The 17,987-nt window shown below is 32.3% G+C and overlaps 1 protein-coding gene across 3 annotated transcripts in view; it reads left to right on the top strand.

Moving 5' to 3' along the window:
* Positions 1-5,664, top strand: part of SLC16A7 (solute carrier family 16 member 7) — a 156,275-nt gene extending 150,611 nt beyond the window's left edge. For all 3 annotated transcript variants that reach the window (XM_019742386.2, XM_019742388.2, XM_019742387.2), the window contains exon 6: positions 1,184-5,664. In XM_019742386.2, coding sequence (XP_019597945.1) covers positions 1,184-1,452 — 269 coding nt within the window. In that variant the 3' untranslated portion in view covers positions 1,453-5,664. The remainder of the gene's footprint in view (positions 1-1,183) is intronic.
* The last annotated feature ends 12,323 nt before the right edge of the window (positions 5,665-17,987 follow it).

Below are 17,987 nucleotides of genomic sequence, written 5' to 3'. Positions count from 1 at the left end.
TTTAGAAGTATAACAATAATTGCTTGGATGGAAATATTTGACTTATAATGGAAAATTAAATTGTGCAGTTTTTGTTAGGCTTATGTATATGTCATATTTACTGAAATAAGCCTATTCTACCATTTACCTAATTAGAACAGGGAACTTTATTCAAATAGATAATTTCACACATAGCAAAATTTAATACTGAGCCACTGACTAGATTTTAGTTAGAATGATAGAGGTGATGACTAAACAAATAGGCCTATATCAGAATCTCCTGAGATACACAAATGATAAACAATATAGATTTATGTAAATTAAATTTTGCTGATAATAATTGTTGTTAACAATTAGGTACCTGCATAGGCAAGAGGCAAAACTATAAACTGAAACATTTTAAAAAGTCAATAAACCTTCAGATGATTTGGCAGCAGGCTAGTTCTTCAATGTTTTCAAAATCAAATGGAATAAATATTTTCATCCTGATTAGTTTGGTCTTAATAATTTAGATTCAAATAAAGTAAACAACAACTGTGATTAGCCCAAGAAGTGACATAACAATTAAGAGGTTTGGTGAAGCCATTTGAAAGAGTAGTTAAGAATATGAGATTCAGAGAAACATGGTTAAAATCCAGATTCTGCCACTCACTAGCTCTGTAAAAATTGTTTAGCCTAGTGCTGGTCATAGAAAAAGCATTTAGTAAACATTATGCCCTGTCAGGAACTTTATAAAAGTCTTTGGGTCTTTCCTAAAGAATGTAATGTTTCCCTCTTTATTGAAAAGCTAGGCAGCATGGAAAGGATGAAGTAATGTTAATGTGTTTTCTGTAAATACATAGATAAATATAGCTATTTGTACATTTACAGATACAAAAAATGCACCTCCTGCATGTATATATTTATGAATATGTACCTCAAAACATATATATACACTTACTTTCTCCTGGTTGTAGATTTTTATTCAGGGAAATGGTTTTCAAGAATTTTAATGTGCTGGTAATATTAATATAATGCTGCATACATGCCTTTATTTGCATATATAGAAGTCATAATCTAGAATACTTGTTTTATTTGTTAAAGTCTCATTTACATTAACTTAAATAAGAAATAAGTACATACTTTGTGGAAGAATTTATTTGAAACTTTTATAATTTATGACTCTTTTATTATGCTACCTTAAAAGATGCTTTTTGTCTCTTAGGTAAATTGGTCGATGAAACTGGAGAATATAAATACATGTACATAGCCTGTGGAGCTATTGTGGTCCTAGCAAGTGTGTGGCTGCTCATTGGCAATACCATAAACTATAGATTGCTTGCAAAGGAAAAGAAGTTGGAAGAAGAAAAGAAGAAAACGCATAAACTTGAATCCGGAGAATCTGAACCCTTGAGCAAGTCTAACCAATATGATGCTAAAGTCCAAAGTATGAGAACAGGGAATAATCCCTCAGAAAGAGAAACTAATATATAACAAGAATCACACCTCTGATTTCAATGTTTATGATTTTCTTAGGAGTATTTTTCCCCCAAAAATATTTGAAAGGTTCTTAGTTGAAACAAGGCATGATAATTAAGGATGGAGATGAGATTTTCCTCAATGGCGAATTTTAAATGTTTCATTTTTAAAATTAATTTGGGCGGTAAAATTTTGAGATTATGCACATAAAGAATCAATGTAACCGATTTTTTTCCATACATAACTCTGGTTGTGGTTGTTAAAATAATTTTAAAGTCTTCTTCCAGTGACTTCCAGTCTCAATTATAGAGATCTGATATCCAAATTCCTGGTTTAAGTAGTTAGAAGGACTATGTTTAATCCTATAAGAATGCCCTCTCCACATTTCATTTTCTATTTGATATTAAAGTGTGAGATGGAATTAAGGGAAAATGAATTTTATACACACCCATGTGCACATAGAGTATCTGGAGAACAAAAGACATATAAGTTAAAAAAAAATATTATCACCGTACTACTTTTATTTTTTAACTTAAAAAAAAAATCCATGGAGAAAAAAAATGTATTACATCTGCATAGTACTTTGCAATGTGGGTTTTAAAGATAAGGACATGGATGAAAAAGAGATGATCTTATTTTGAAAATGCAACTACTGTTGTAAAAAAAAAGCATTTGCATGTTTATAATAAAATTGAAGAAAAGAAGATACTCCATTTTAAGCCATTGTTTCTGAGCACTGTTAGATTTGATTAATCCCGGAACATGATTTCTTTGAGGGGGCCATTAGTACCTGGTGCTAGAGACTAGCATGCTCCAATAATTTTCAGAATATTTACCTAATATGTAAATTAAATTAAAAGCCTAAATAACTCCAAGCAATGAGCTATGTCCATTGATTTTAAAAAGGATTTTTGTTAGTAATCCAGAAAGTAATAACTAGGGATTTTTCTTAACTTTCAGACACACTTTCACACTGAGACATCAAAGTAGAATCAACCAGAATTCTCGTGGACAGGCTTACAGAGAGGCTGAATTCTAATTTTTCTTAATACATACACAGTGGTGACCAGGAGGTTACTGTTATGAGTAATCCATCTGAGTAAAGCTAAGAATGGGAGGTGCTTTTAATGAGCCTTCTAAATTCTCTCATTTCCCTCCCTTCACCAAAATGCAAAAGCGAAAAAACAGAAACCACGAATAGGCTTTGTATTCAGCCACTGAAAAATATCTCATGCTATAGGAATGGAAGCCTTTTAAAATTCTGCCCTCTACTGGTTAGACTTCCTGCTGACTGAACATAATCAGGAGACTGGTAGAAAAGGCTTCTAGAACTGGATGGAGGCTGTGTGTGACTTGGTATACACTTGTGAAGTGTAGGTATCATGTATAACACGATAGCAGGAAGCTTTCAATACTGTAAGCCAGGTTAATTTAGCAGTTTCTCATTTTCATAACTGTATGAAAACATCTGGGATTCTGAATCACTCTTGAAAACAGTCATATGATAGTTGTGTACATTCAGAACTATAAATACCATTTTGAGTGATAAATTACTTTTAAACAAGAAAGACATTGTGCAGCATGGCTAAAGTTATAAATATTTACATCTACAAATCTGAAGTTTAAGATCATGATTAATAAAAAGCATTTAGTGCTTGATTACTGAAGTGATATCACTCTTAAGATGTCAAAAGGAACTTGCCGTTTTTTTTGTTTTTGTTTTTTTAATTATTATTGCAGTTGAGGCAGGTGCTATTCTTATTTCCTATAAGATTGTACCTGGATACCAAGCTTTTGTGATAGTTAATGTTAAGGATTTTATTTGTAAAATTTATGCACTGTTTAAGCATGAGGCTCATGTTTAGAAAGCTATATACAATTCCATATTTCATTTAACAGTCACTTTTTGCATGTGAATAGATATTTGTACTTCCCAAATATTAAGTAAAACAATATGTGCCAATACTATAGCTCAATTAATCAGGGAAACGTGGCAGTGTATGGCTGTATTTAATTTGATTTCACCCAGTCTTGATTCTGGAACGAGTTATTTTCATATTATTAGTGCTTTTGTATTTAACTCTGACTCATCATAAGAAATGTAACATTATAAATTGTATAGTAGCTCTCCAATTTTAAACATTTTCAAAAATATCTTGAATTCTCTGAAGACACATTCAAATTAATATAGATATCAGACCCCCAGGGGGAATAAACAGCAAAGTAATGATGGTGGGGTTTTAGGTCTAAAGTTATAGTCTGCTTTATCACCTGCTGGTAGAGACATGCTGGTGGGTACATTGCAGTGGCTTTCTCCATGAAAGGAGATTTACATACTGATTAATTTCTTGTCATGTCAAATTCAGTTCATATGTATTCCATTGCTCTTTGGTCATTTTCATTTCTAACACTGATTATATTAAATTGTTAAGAAAAGAAAGGGAGGGAAGTTGCACATTCAAAGCACATGATGTGATATATACAGTCATGCCTGGGAGCAGTGCTGCACAAAGTTGCAGATATTCACACATATAAATTCCCGTACGTAAATGTGGAAAATTAAATCAGAACATACTGAGAACAGTGACATCAACTCATTCATGTACAGGGTTCAGATTGTTCCAGGGTAACATAAATTTTTCTACTTGTTCACTCTTCTCACTCCCTTGAGCTTGTTAGAATATTTGTTGCTTTAACAGCATCTTTGAAAGATTGAGAAGAGAAGATCGACCTAGAGAATTCATTTTTCTATAGTCACATAAACGGAGGAGGGAATATAGTGGACTTCTGTGTCTGTAACAATTTCTTCCCCTAGGGAATGATACATTTTAGGTATTTAAGATATCATGAAGTAAAAATCACAGAACACTAATAAAGTCCCTTGTCAGTCCCATTCCCCTATCATGAAATTGTACAAAAAGAAGGTTATCATAAACCAGGATACCAAAATATTCATGGTCACTGGCTAGTTTATTTTTCCATTTGGGATAACTGATCACCCTGTATTTTTCACCATTTAGCCTTAAATACTTGTATGCCTTCACTAATTTATGAAGAGAATATTGGATATAAATTTGTACTAACCTATTCCCACCCTCTTTCCAGGTTATTTTTGGGTCCAGTTAGCACACATGTAGGAGGCAGTGAGTCAGGCTCTAATGTGCTTCACGTTGGAAGACATGATTTCTCAATGCCAATTCATCACTCAGATGCAAATTCATCACTTTCTTTCAACCACCTTATCTCACACACACCCCCTCCCCGCCCCAGACACTAGGAAATAAGTAAAATCATTAGGTTTGATATATTTGAATGTGCACTTTAAAAATCTCGGGATTTTTTACACAGCCTTCTCTGGCTATACATGACAACTGATATAGAAAAAAACAACCACAAGATGTATGATGTAAGTTTTATATTGATGTTATAAAATGTAGATATCCTTAATCGATTAGTTGAAACTTATTTTCCATCCAAAAGTATCTTTAAAAAAACCCAACAACCTCATTTGTATAATGTTGCAGACTTTAAATAAAATTAAAATCATGATTGTTAAACTCAATTTAATAGGGAGAAAGGATAAAAACAAGGAAGGGAACTAATATTTATGTATCATGCATTTTGCCTACCTTAATATTCAATCCAAATCATAAGTAAAGACTATTGGCCTGATATCATAGATGAGCAAAACAAACCCAAAACAGACGTACAAAGAAGTTCAGCAAATTGCCCAAAGTTAAAAGGTCATATGTGACAGAATCAAAACTAAAACTCAAGTTTATCTAAAAGGAGAAAGATGCCCTGGTGTGTTCACTATTACGTAGCCTTCCAATAGAAACTGTAGAAGCAAAGCTAGATAAAATATAAATACAAAAAATGTAAACCTTATATGGTAAACCAATTAATTTAACTGTAATTTGTGTTACGTATGATTTATATAGTGCTATTAGAGACTGCATTGCTATAACCTGAATATATAGTTTCAAGTTGCCTGATTTTCTAGCCAATGAAAATTATTCTAAATCATGGTAATGATTATATAATAGCCATAATTGTTTTAATGTGACTTTTTTCGTATAATGACATATTTATATGACTCAAGCATAGTATATTTTCCCTGGGGTTGGATTTAGAAGAAAAAATTATTTTCTTTATGGATAAGTAATTCCCATATTGCTTGCTGCTTATTATGATTCATAAATAAAAAGTCCTTACTATGAAACATTATTTTCAGAATTATAGTGATTCCCATTTACAGGTGTATCCTAAATTACAAACAAAACAAAAACAAAAACAAACAAAAAAACTTGTAAAATGTCATGAGATACAAATGGTTTGGTTCATCTGTGCAGTATATATTCATTTTCATCATTTAATGCAATGGCCCCTACACCTTAACTCATTTTTTAAGTTATCTTGAACATCTGCATTATCATTTCTGTCCATTTGTCCTATATAAAGAACAAGCGCCATTGCTTCTGCCTTCTCCCTCTAGACTTTTGACATCCTTAGAATATTGTTCTCCTTAGCTCTATTTCAGATGGTATACTTCTAATGTCTTTCATTTCTCACAACATCACCCGTGCTGCATCTGCTCTTATTTTTTTTATGTGCAGCAATGGCCATATTCCTGGAGTCAACAGTGTATACTTTTGGCAATGTGCACTCATCTTCACAAATAAGGGAACTGGTGTGACTGTAGGTTTGAGGTTTCTTGAATAAGGAAGGTGCTCATATTCTGGAAGATTTTTTGTTAATGTGAGTCTTCCTTATGCATGATAAATATATAATTGACTATGATTTTTAAAAATATGCTGAAAGTGATCTTTCTGTCCTTGGCCCTTACTATCCTGAATGTTTCCAATTAAAGTGCCTGACAACTTGGGAAAAACAAGGCTTACCCTCATGCACAGCACCATAACATCCATCCTGTAGGCCCTCTCAATGCAATGACATCACTGATACATCATACCAGATAGATTCCTTCTCACAACAGTTCACCATACCAAAGAGCATTAAAATTATTGAGATAATAATTGAAATGATAATCTTTCCTCATGTCATTTTTTTTTTTAGGTTTTGATTTCTACATATCCATGTGTATGACCTCATGTTTGAGAAATACACTTAAAAGCTGAGAGGCCTAATTATCAGTAACTATAATGCTTGTATACTCAAAATCATAAACTATCTCTGTTGATAACTGAAATATGAATAATTTGCTGAGCTCATTTTTTTTTTTTTTTTTTTTTTAATTCTGATTTTCTCTTCTTTGCTGTCACTTGTGTATACACTCTAGCTTTTAACTCTTATGGTCCCACAATCTGGTTTACTTTAGTCATCTGTCCCCCACTGCTTTCCTTTCACCTCATTTGACTTATATGCAGTCCATGAAAAATTATTGTAGTAGTATTGAGAATCATAATTTTAGGTCTCTACCTTAAGAGGAAAAGTAGTATTGCAAAGAGAGTATTTGACTTTAGTGGAGCATATGGGAGTTTGTCAGAGCACATTATTTCTTCCATCCCAATTCCATGCTGCTCTACCTTCCCTCCTCTTTTTAAATAATTATTTTTAAAAATTATTTTTTTGTAATTGTTTTCCACAATGTATATGTCAACTTTAGCATTTTTCAAATAATTATGGCCTTTTTCAGTACAGAATTTTTGTTTCTTTGGCGGGTTTAGTTTACTACTTCTATTTTCATGACCTCCATGTTTTTCACTCTTCATATGTACTTGTTAGTAAGGTGTGTAATATTCAGTATTTGAAGAGGCAGTTACTTAGTGATTATAGATTCTTTCTTCACATGGTAAAACAAGCTTTTTGTTTCTTTGCTTTAAATTCAAATATGGCAAAATAAGCTAGAAAAGTTCTGTATGAAAACACTGGCACTCAACACTCTATTAATGTGTAGGTTGGTTAAAAGGTTTGGTCAGGTGAACAAAAGAATGGAATTCTTATCTCATATGATTGTCAGAACAAAATTTTAAAACATTCTTCTAAGGCTGTAATTCTAGGTGCGTTGTTTTACTTTCATATGCATCTAAAAAAAGGTTTTTAAATTAGTCCCAATTTATATAGCTTGTTCATTAGAGTATAAATTTCTGATAGACTATTTAATCTTTATTTTCCTACCACATGCTATTCTAAGTATGAATATTTCTGAATTTAGTGAGAAAGGACATGTAAACTGCAGTGTTTACTTTCTAAGCATTATATGTAATTTTGATTTTTATTGCATTTTATTTTGAATGTATCTATGCATCAAAGATATATTTAAAATTCATGTGTTTCATCTTCTCAGCCCTCTAAATTAGGTTTGTTAGATACTCACAGTTTTATAGACTAATACTAGAACAGGTTAAGGGCTTTGTCTAAACATGTATCTGTCCTCGGAGTAAATGACTGCATAAACTATCCTATTTGCAATGGTGAATTTTGTAGAGTGAATACATACTTTCCTGGAAACACATTCTAACCTCACTTGATAAATCCTTTATTTCTAAAATGAATATATTTCTCCTAACTGAATCATAGTTTACAAAATCATAGGGGAATGAATGATTTTGCACAATATATATTTTTATAGCAATATATGTCACTAAAAATACTCATCAATAATTTGTTTATAGAATCCATGTGTCAGTATTCCATTAATTTCTTTTTTTGGCTTATGTTCTTATGTGATTTTAGAAGAATTATTCATTTATCTGTTTCCTAAAAGTATAATGCCAGAGCACAGAACACACAAGTTTGTTAAATGACTAAGTTGTATGCAAGAAAATTTTGCCTTTGTGGAGAACACCCCAACAATATTTCTTGATCTAAGAATCTGAGGATGGGTTAATAAAATGACTAGCATAGGATCCATGTCAAACATTCTTGCTTTTTAAATAATCATTTCTCCTAGTTAAACAATGCTAAAACCTATAAGAGGTATCTGGCAAAAGTAAAACTAGAGTTTCTTTTATCTTAGAGAAACCATCTACCTCCATCCCCATTTTATCTAGATAGATATTGTGTTTCTAGATTTTTCCCTTTTGATTCCATACCAGAAAGAGAAAGAAAACAAAATAATAAGTCACTTCTAAATAAAACATCCCTGGTGAATGGGAAGAATACTTGCTATTCTCACTGTGAAAGTATCAGAACAGTAATCTGTACTCAGTATTTGTTGCTTAGTTCATCAAGGATATTTACCATAAGAACATACTTTAACAAAAGTTTTGATAAACAGCTGTGTTACAGTAAAATCTTTCACGAATAGGACCCTAAACACATTTGCAGTCAGTGATGTGTTTGGTTAGATTCAGCCAAATTGACATTCGTATACTGAGTTTGCATTGTCCTTGTGACCTGGGAAAAGCCTCAGTAGCTGCAGTGAGTCTATCAGCTAAATATAAAGTTCCTTCTTTGTCATGATAAAAATGAGATCACATGTTACATAGATATGAGTCACATATAGAAATTCATATACTGTATTAAAGATGGAAGAGCAGTATCTTTCCTTCTATTGGCTAAAATTTACATTTGCTTTAAAGCTTTTTATTTACAAGCACTTCCCTCCAAATATTTTAAACTAGTGTGTTGATTAATATTTTCTAGAATGAATAATTTCCCATTTTTGAGGAATTTTAAAAAAACATTTTATTTACTACTTATATTTCTTCAACAAATGTGTTTTTCTCATCTCACAATTACATTTGGGCAAGTATTTAAAGTAAGGTTATTGGGCTAAAAGTTATACATAATGACTTGTTGCTAATACAGATATAAGACATTCCTTGGCAATAGCCACACCTAGCTAACTCTTGCAGAAAGGAATTCTTTAGGGGTTGGATTTAGGGGTCAATCTTAGAAAATTTAAAAAGTATAAATTATATCTTAGGCTGTAGTTTTATGATTTTTAAGTAAAAAAATAGAAATGTAGTTGATTTCTTAATAAGCATCTTAAAGGCCGCGGAACAAATGACCATACTGTCACATGGTCTATCAACTATGGTTACTACAACAGTGAAATAAAGAGAAAAATAGCTTTGTCTGACATCTAAAATAATCCAATCAGTTGTTTTTGTATGACTTAAATCATGGCTATGTACATATTTCATTTTCAAAAAATCAATAATAATTGAAAAAATCAATATGATTAATTTAAATGCCTGTAAAAGTTTAAAAATATATGACAGAACCCTCTACTTTTGCCTTCTTATGAATGAATGTACTTAAAGTGATTGTGATCTGATCTTGGAACATATATGTGTTATTTTTGTATATGTAGTAGTTCTAAACTTGGCATATAAAACATGTGGAAAAAAATTAACCAAAAATGAAAGAACTGGCATTTTCATACAATATATGTTATATCTTTAATTAAGAATAATGTAGATTTATTTAAATCAGGAATATATGGTTGATCATTTAAAAATTCTATTCAGTTCAATATGTTCCTACTTCTTCATTTTTAAGCAAACTTGTTTGAATAACTGAATCATTTACCACTTAACTTTCATTTACACTACAGTATTAATTGGACTTAATGTTTTAGAAAAATCTCTGTCCTAGTTTCTAACTTTCACTACATAACTAATTTAAAACCAAATGTTGAATTTCTCCGTGAGAGTACATATTTGCCAGCAGTTTTGAATATATTTCAAAGTGGTCTCTTTCTTAACTAGACTGTGAGCTCCTTGTGGACGAGGATGTTATTTTAGTTACAATAACAAGTTGAATGCCTAGCAAAGTGCCTGGCACAGAATAATTCCTTTGTTGAAATAAACCGATGGATATAGATTAACAAATGAATACTGCAGTATTCTATGATACAGACTGAAGGTATATTAGGAGAATTCTCTGGCTAATTTTCAAAGATATAGAAAGCAAACACTTGTTCATTTTATCTTTAAATTGATAGTCTCTTTGGAAGATTTCATTTTTATTTTGTCAGTAAACATTCTATGCAAATGCTGAATTATTCAGCAACTAAGCTTCATGGTACATATCAACTAGTTGTATTTTCTTTACAAAATCAGAAATGCTCTGTTTAGGCTTCCTGAAGACAAATGTTGACAATCATTTTATTGACCAAAGGTGCTACTTATTTTTCAATATTTACCTTGATCATAAGTCTGCTGAGCTTTATTTCTTTTTTTTCAGGGGTTGGGGGGGAGGGGTGCAAATCAATAAGAATAAAATTTTTGCCTGAATTATGCAATTTATTGCTGTATATCTTTCTTTGTACTCTATTATTATGGTATTTTCATTATTTCTTACTGCTCACTAATTTTTATTGTAGGCCTATGCTGTTTCTTAGAAAGTAGATGCATATATATTTATATAATATGTAAGGAGAAAGCTGTATTGCTTATTAAATTAAAATTTAAATGACAAATAAATGTTCATGTTAATTTTTTGAAATGAAATATACACTGCTTTTAAGACCATTAAATGCTATGCTTCTCTATGCTAACCAAAAGATAATTTCAACAGCTTAAATGTCAGGGAGCTACTTATTTTTTCCTGAATGTACATAATTGATTAATGTCAATGGAAGTCAGAAACAGTCAAAATATAAGCCATTCCTAAGGGCTGACATGAATGTTTACAGTTTGTTTTTCCATGAGTATACAGTTTAATGGGTTTACAGAGAAGGAACACACTCAGTTCAAAAAGAGAACATTACCTGCACCACAAAAGTTCCCCTCAAACCACTTCTCAGCCTATTTTCCTTCATTAATTTTTTAATAGACTTTATTTCTTAGAGCAGTTTTCGGTTTACAGCAAAATTGAGTAGAAAATACAGAGATTTCTCATATATGACCTGTCCCACACGCAATTGACACATTGTTATCACCCAAAGCCCATAGTTCACAGTAGGGTTCACTCTTGGTGTTGTACATTCTATGGGTTTGGAGAAATTCATAATGCCATGTATTCACCTTTATAATATCATATGGAGTAGTTTCATTGCCTTAAAAGTCCTCTCTGTTCTACCATCCCTCTCACCTAATTCCTGGCAAGCACTGATATTTTACTGTTTCCCTGGCTTTGCCTTTTCCAGAATGTCATATTGTCATATATTCGGAATCATACATAATATAGCCTTTTCAATATGGCTTTTTTTACTTAGTGATATGCACATAAGGTTTCCTCCATATCTTTTCAAGACTTGATAGTTTTCTGTTTATTTGTTTTTGGGTGTTTTTGTTTATTTGTTTGTTTTAGCACTGAATGATAGATCGTTGATTTGATGTACCACAGTCTATCCATTCACCTACTGAAGGTCATCTTGGTTTCTTCCAAGTTTGGGCAATTATTAAAAAGTTCCTATAAACATACACTTGCAAGTTTTAGTGTACAATAAGTTTTCAACTTCTTTGGGTAAAATACCAAGGAGTGTAATTATTGGATCATGTGGTAAGAATATGTTTGCTTTTGTAAGAAACTGTCTTCCAAAGTGGCTGTACCATTTGCATTCCCACCAGCAATAAGTGAGGGTTTCTGCTGCTCCACATCCTCATCAGCATTTTTTTTCAGTGTTCCAGGTTTTGGCCATTCTAATAGGTGTATACTGGTATTCTGTTATTTCAGTTTGCATTTCCTTGATGACATTCTCAAAAAGACCCTATTTCATTCGTCTATATGTTGATACTCAGTTTTCCCACGACTATTTATTGAAGAGATTATTCTTTTCCTACTGTATGTTATTTTTAGCATTGTCAAAGATCAGTTGTCTGTAGATGTGTGTATTTGTTTCTGGGCTCTCCATTCCAGTTTAAGACACAAAGCATCTCCTCCTAGCAGCTCCCTTGTAAGCCCTGAGATTCATTCTGATTGTATGAATTTGGATCATGTGTTCATCTTTCAAGTAATTCCTGTGTCTAAAGCATATCAGGGCTTTGTTTGGCCAGGCTAAATCTTGAATACAGTCGTGGATTGAGCCCCTTTTGAACATTGTTGCATGAGTATAGGTGGAGTATATTTCCCCAAAGAAAAGTTGAGATGCTGTATCAGAGAAGGGAGGATGCTGGGTAGGCAAAAACAAAAATAGCTACTATATATTGAAAAAAAAAAAAAAAGTGACTTCCTGTTGCTACATTTCTATTTTTTTCATTTCTAATTTGCTTTAGATGTGATGACTGAGACCTCATGAGGTTCAAATTAAAAACATCATTATATTATCATTATTGTCTCAACCTTCTTGACTTCTATACGAAAGGCATTCTGGTAAAATGAAGTTTGCTCATTACCCGAAGTTGAATCTCATTTAAGCATTTATTTTAAGGAATAATTGACTATAAAACATAACTATATTCACTATCACAAAGTGAAATTTCATATTGTATTTTACTCTTCAAGCTTAATTATCAACAAGAAAATCTTTTTAGAGCAGTTTTCTACGTTTTCTTCTTCATAGAATTTCCTTTATAAATATTGTTTATACAACTTTTATTTTAAAATCAAGAAGTGAATTTAAAGTTTGGGGTTATTAATTTTATATAATATCGAAACCTGATATGCTATCAAATGAAAATTTAATAGAAAACATAAGGATATGACACAAAATATTTGAATATTATTTTTGAAAAGATATAACCAAAATTTCATATTTACATTAGGAAAATGGTGATAATACATATTACTGTAAAGTGCTAATATTCTGTCACAGATTTTTTTATATACTATATTAGGTAAAGTATACTTTTAACAAAATTAGTATGAGAAGAATGAAGGAATGAAGTTATCTAGAGATATCATTAAGAGAGCAAAGTATCATAGAAAGATGCAGCTACACCATGTTTATATGTATAAAAAAATAACCTGTGAAATCTAAAATAAAAAAGCCAAACTCAGAGAGTGGAAAAGTGTTTTTGGAGTTGGGGAAATAGGGAGAGTTTGGTAAAATGATACAAACTCTCGGCTATAAGACAGATGCATAAGGTCTGAGGATCTAATGTAAAACATGGTAGCTATAGTTAATAAGACTGTTGTATAATTAATTTACTAAGTGACTAGAAGTTAAATGTTCCCACCAAAAAAAATTTTAAAGATAAATATGAGGTGATGCACATGGTAATTAACTAAATGGAGGCAATCTGTTTTACAATGTATACCTATATCAAATCACCATCATGTACTTTTGTATGAGAATTATATCTTAATAAAACTTAAATTAAAAAAAAAATAAACAGACAAACATATGAAGTATAATGTATGCTTTGTCCTCAGGAAGACTTTCCCGGTGATTTTCCCAGTGTTTGCAGATACCAAGGCCTTTTTGTAGTAAGTGGAGGAGTCACCTCTGGGACAAAAGGAAGTCCAAGAAGGCAGCATGTATAAGACCAGAACTCTCATTACCTGCTTGAATCCAAGCAACATTTTTTTTTGGGGGGGAGGTGGGGTGGAAATCCTCCTACTATTACATTTGAAAAAGATTCCACTGCTTTAAATAAAAGTTTGAAGATCAAAACAATAATAACATTAAACTCTTAGTCATTGTATTAACCATTTCAATTACAAGTGATTGGAACCCAACTCAATATAGCCTGAGTAAAAATAAAATTTATTGACAGGACATAGCATACTTCATGGAATTGAAGTAAGACCTGTAGACTTTAGGGAATCTCTGACATAAGGATACTTGACATTCTCAGGCTAGTCTCTGCTGACCCTCATCTCTGCTTTTCTCTATGTGAATCTTCATCCTCTCTGTGTGATGCAGGAATACCCTCTGGTGGTACAGCCACACAACTTATGACTACAGAAGACAGAGCTACTATCCTCTACCCCCTACCCATTCATACGTGTATAATATCCCCAACTCCAACACACGGACTTGTTGAGTTCCAGTTTAAAATCCTGGGGGGTGATTCCCATTGTCCTTTCTTGGATTCCTGCCCACCTCTGGATTAATCTTGAATCCAATTTACGTGTTAGAAATCTCTCAGCTTGGGTCACATGACTGCCCCCGGGATCAGAGAGCAGATTCTGTGAGCAGAAGGAGGGAAGAGAACTCCTGGGCAGACAAAGACATTAGGTATCATTAGGTACCACAATCACCAAAGAAAAAAGGTTACTTATAATAATTTGAGTAACTTCTTTAATTCTCTATTGTTTTTGCTTCCCTCTGAGCCAGAGGTACAAAAAATAATTATTTAAGTGTGTAACAAGCTTTAGGGTTAATTAGGGCAACGCACGTGGGGAGTGAACAAGGAGAAAGGCATGTTGGAATCTTTAAAAGCCAATTTAATTTCGAAAAATGTTTTAAAAATTTTCAGTACCTTAATGTTTATTCAAATATTTAGTTATCTTGCGATTTCAAGTCACATTACATGAGAGATTAATATTTTTATCGTTTATTAAAACAGACCATGGGCTTGCAAAGATTTAGAAAATTAGCGTAGTGGGACTTGTTCTGTTGACAAAACATAAACTCTGAAATTGATTCCAATGTAATACTTGGAAACAAATTGGCTACAAGTCAGCAAATGAATAAGGATTAATTTTCAACTCATCTGCCATCCTATATCTAGGGAATGTTTAGTAAATCCTTTGGATATTGCTCAATGAACTCTAATTTCTAATTGGATTTGATATAACATCTTCAATCTCTTGTCTTTTGGCCTAGTTTCATCATTACTAAGAAAGATAGAAAGCTCAATATTAGCAGAGTTCCCAACAGATAAGATTCTCAAATACTTTTTTCAGTGGAAGAACATTCTTTGCCCTTGTCTGCAAAATTTCTAATTTTACCAATTTACTTTAATTTTTATCTATTGAAGATATATACTATGGGAAAGATTTTAATGAGTCAATCTATCTCCTGAAATATTTAACAAAATTTTATGCATATGTTTGTGCTTGCTTTTGCACACATACATGGGGAGGGGACTCAAAGCTTTTGTCAGAATTTCCAAGGCATTTGTGCACCAAAAAAGCTTAAGAAAGGCCAGTAAAGAATATGAGAAACAGAAAGTTAACACTTATTTGAATAGAAACATATCAGCAATTTTAATGTTTTGGTCTTAGTTCATTCCACTGGGGACCTGCTAAACACACTGACATCAGTACTAGCAATACTCACAAAGACAGGTCAACTGCTTGCTCTGAGCTGGCCCCTTACATTCCATACGTTACATAATTTAACACTTGGCATCATCATCCTGTGAAATAAGTGTGATCATCCCCACATTGTAGTGGAGAATATCGTAATTCAGAAAAATGAAATACTTGCCTAGGGTCATATCATAGTGAATGAAAGAGCCAGAATTAGAATCTATTTCTGGTTCTCAACCAGAAATGGTTCTCTCATTCTCTACCCTATTTATCGTGCTAGGAATAGGGAAGACATGCAGTAAACATGAACTGAGTTAAATTAAAATTTTGACGTAAGAAATGTGTGCTACGATAAGAATGGAACATATTCACCTGTCATTAAACTGTCCTTTGAGTAAATAATCTATAATATCCCTTCTACTTCATCCTCATCTCATAAATATTTTTTTTTCTAATCACTGAAAAAGTACGAAATGCTGATTTTATTGAAAGTCATCTCATCATTTTGATAATTTAGACAAAATGTGTCCCCAGAATGAGGCAGAATTGCTTAGAAGTGCAGAGGACAGTTAAACTGTCACATTCTTTCTTCTGGGCACTCTACTTCTCTTAATGGTGCACTGGCCATATTAGCCTCTCAGTCACACATATCACATTATTAATTATAATCAAGGAAATCTAACTCATTTTCATATGGGATTCTGTAAAACTACATCTTTGTCATATGTATACTTGCCATAGATGTTTGGACACAGTTATAGTATTGAACACTTATTTCGATGATGTATTAATGGTAGATTCAATTCAATTCAATGCTAACCTATCAAGAATTTGAGATGCTGACTGCTACATCCATGATATTCATGTTCCTTCCTTTTTTAAAAGCAAAATGATCAGATTTATAGATAAAAAATAAAAATAAAAACACAAATCAAATAAAAATGCAAAGGGAGATATTATGATGGTTATCTTTTTCATCTTATAACTACTAATGATGAAATTAATAAGCATTTATTTAGATAACACCTCATTTGCCATCAGAGGAGGAAATGGTGAAATTTCTTTACCTAGTAGAATTACCCAGAAAACAACAGATTTCATTTCTTGCTGAGGACAAAAAAAAAAAAAAAAAAAAAAAGAAAGAAAAATTGAAGAATGAGGAGGAGATGGAGTAGGGAGAGAAGAAGGAGGAGAAAGGAACACACTGTTGGAGAAAATCTTTATTACTCTAACCCGGCAGTATATATAACCTGCTGTTACTGAGGTGAGAGAGAAGCCTGTGGTAAGGATATCACCTATGACTATTTCCTTTCAATCCCTGCTATAACCCCTGAGGAACCCAGACAATTGGAGCTGATTAGACTTTGTCACATTTTAAAGCTATGTGAGAAATTAATTAAACTATTAGAGTCTTTCCTGGAAAGCAACTGAAACAAAGTAGGAGATCATTTTCTGTACATCCTGAGGAAAAAAATGAAGTCACATTTAGAAACCTGAAGAAAATTTTCCAGAATTCTTTTTACACCTTGCAATAATATGGTAGAGTACTAAAGCATGTCTTATGAAAATCATCACTCTGGCTTTTATAAGTTGATATAAGTTTATAGAAATCTGACTGGAAATATCTTATCCCAACTTGAATCACCAAAACCTCCTGCAGGCAATAATGGGAGTGGAGACGAGATCTGAATTTGTCGTGGGCCTAGGGGCTCCCCCAGCCCAAGACACGAGAAACACAAGCAGGAAGAAAAAAAAAATCCATGGAACTAGTGTGAGAATCACATTTTACCTGTTAAATAGTTGTCAGTTGTCAAGGGGCGAGAGCCAGAGAGGAATAAAATGGGAAGGGTTATTGTATCAACTTTTTAGGTGCCTGCTTTTAAGCGTGACTAGGGAAAATAATTTTTTTAAATGCACCCTGCCAAGGTAAGATAGGATGTTGGAGAGACATAACCTTTGGGCATAGATAGTGAAGTATTGCCAATCTTAAAATGAGAGATTTAAAATCCACAAAATCAAGAATACATTTTATTAAACATCTTCTAACTCTCCTTAATATCCTGTCTTAATATTTATCTGAAAAACTGTTTTGGAATTGGGAAATGAAGAGGCAGATGGTTCAGACTTATTTTAATTTGGAGATAAAGATAATCTCCTGATTTAAAATGAAATTGGAGCGAACAGTAATCATAAATTAGCCCTCTAATGTAATATTTCTATGGAATCTTGGTATTTTAAATACTATTTACCTTTCAGCATAACTGGATTTGGGAAGGGACAATTGAATACCATATGGAATTGCACATGTATGAAATATGTAGCGAGTCCACATTGGTTAACTCTTTTAATCAGTTAGAAATGGTCAACGGCCTATTTAATAAAATCAAGGCTTTTAGCACTGTGCCTGTGGTAGATGCTAAAAAGATATAATCTCACATATTTCCTTCACATTATTTTAAGATGAGATAAATAAAAAGATTTCACTTATAGGTGAA

This window comes from Rhinolophus sinicus, linkage group LG02, assembly GCF_036562045.2.
Source record: "Rhinolophus sinicus isolate RSC01 linkage group LG02, ASM3656204v1, whole genome shotgun sequence".
NCBI lineage: Eukaryota > Metazoa > Chordata > Mammalia > Chiroptera > Rhinolophidae > Rhinolophus > Rhinolophus sinicus.
Note: the sequence above shows the minus strand (reverse complement) of the source record. Positions and strands in the feature narration are given on the sequence as shown.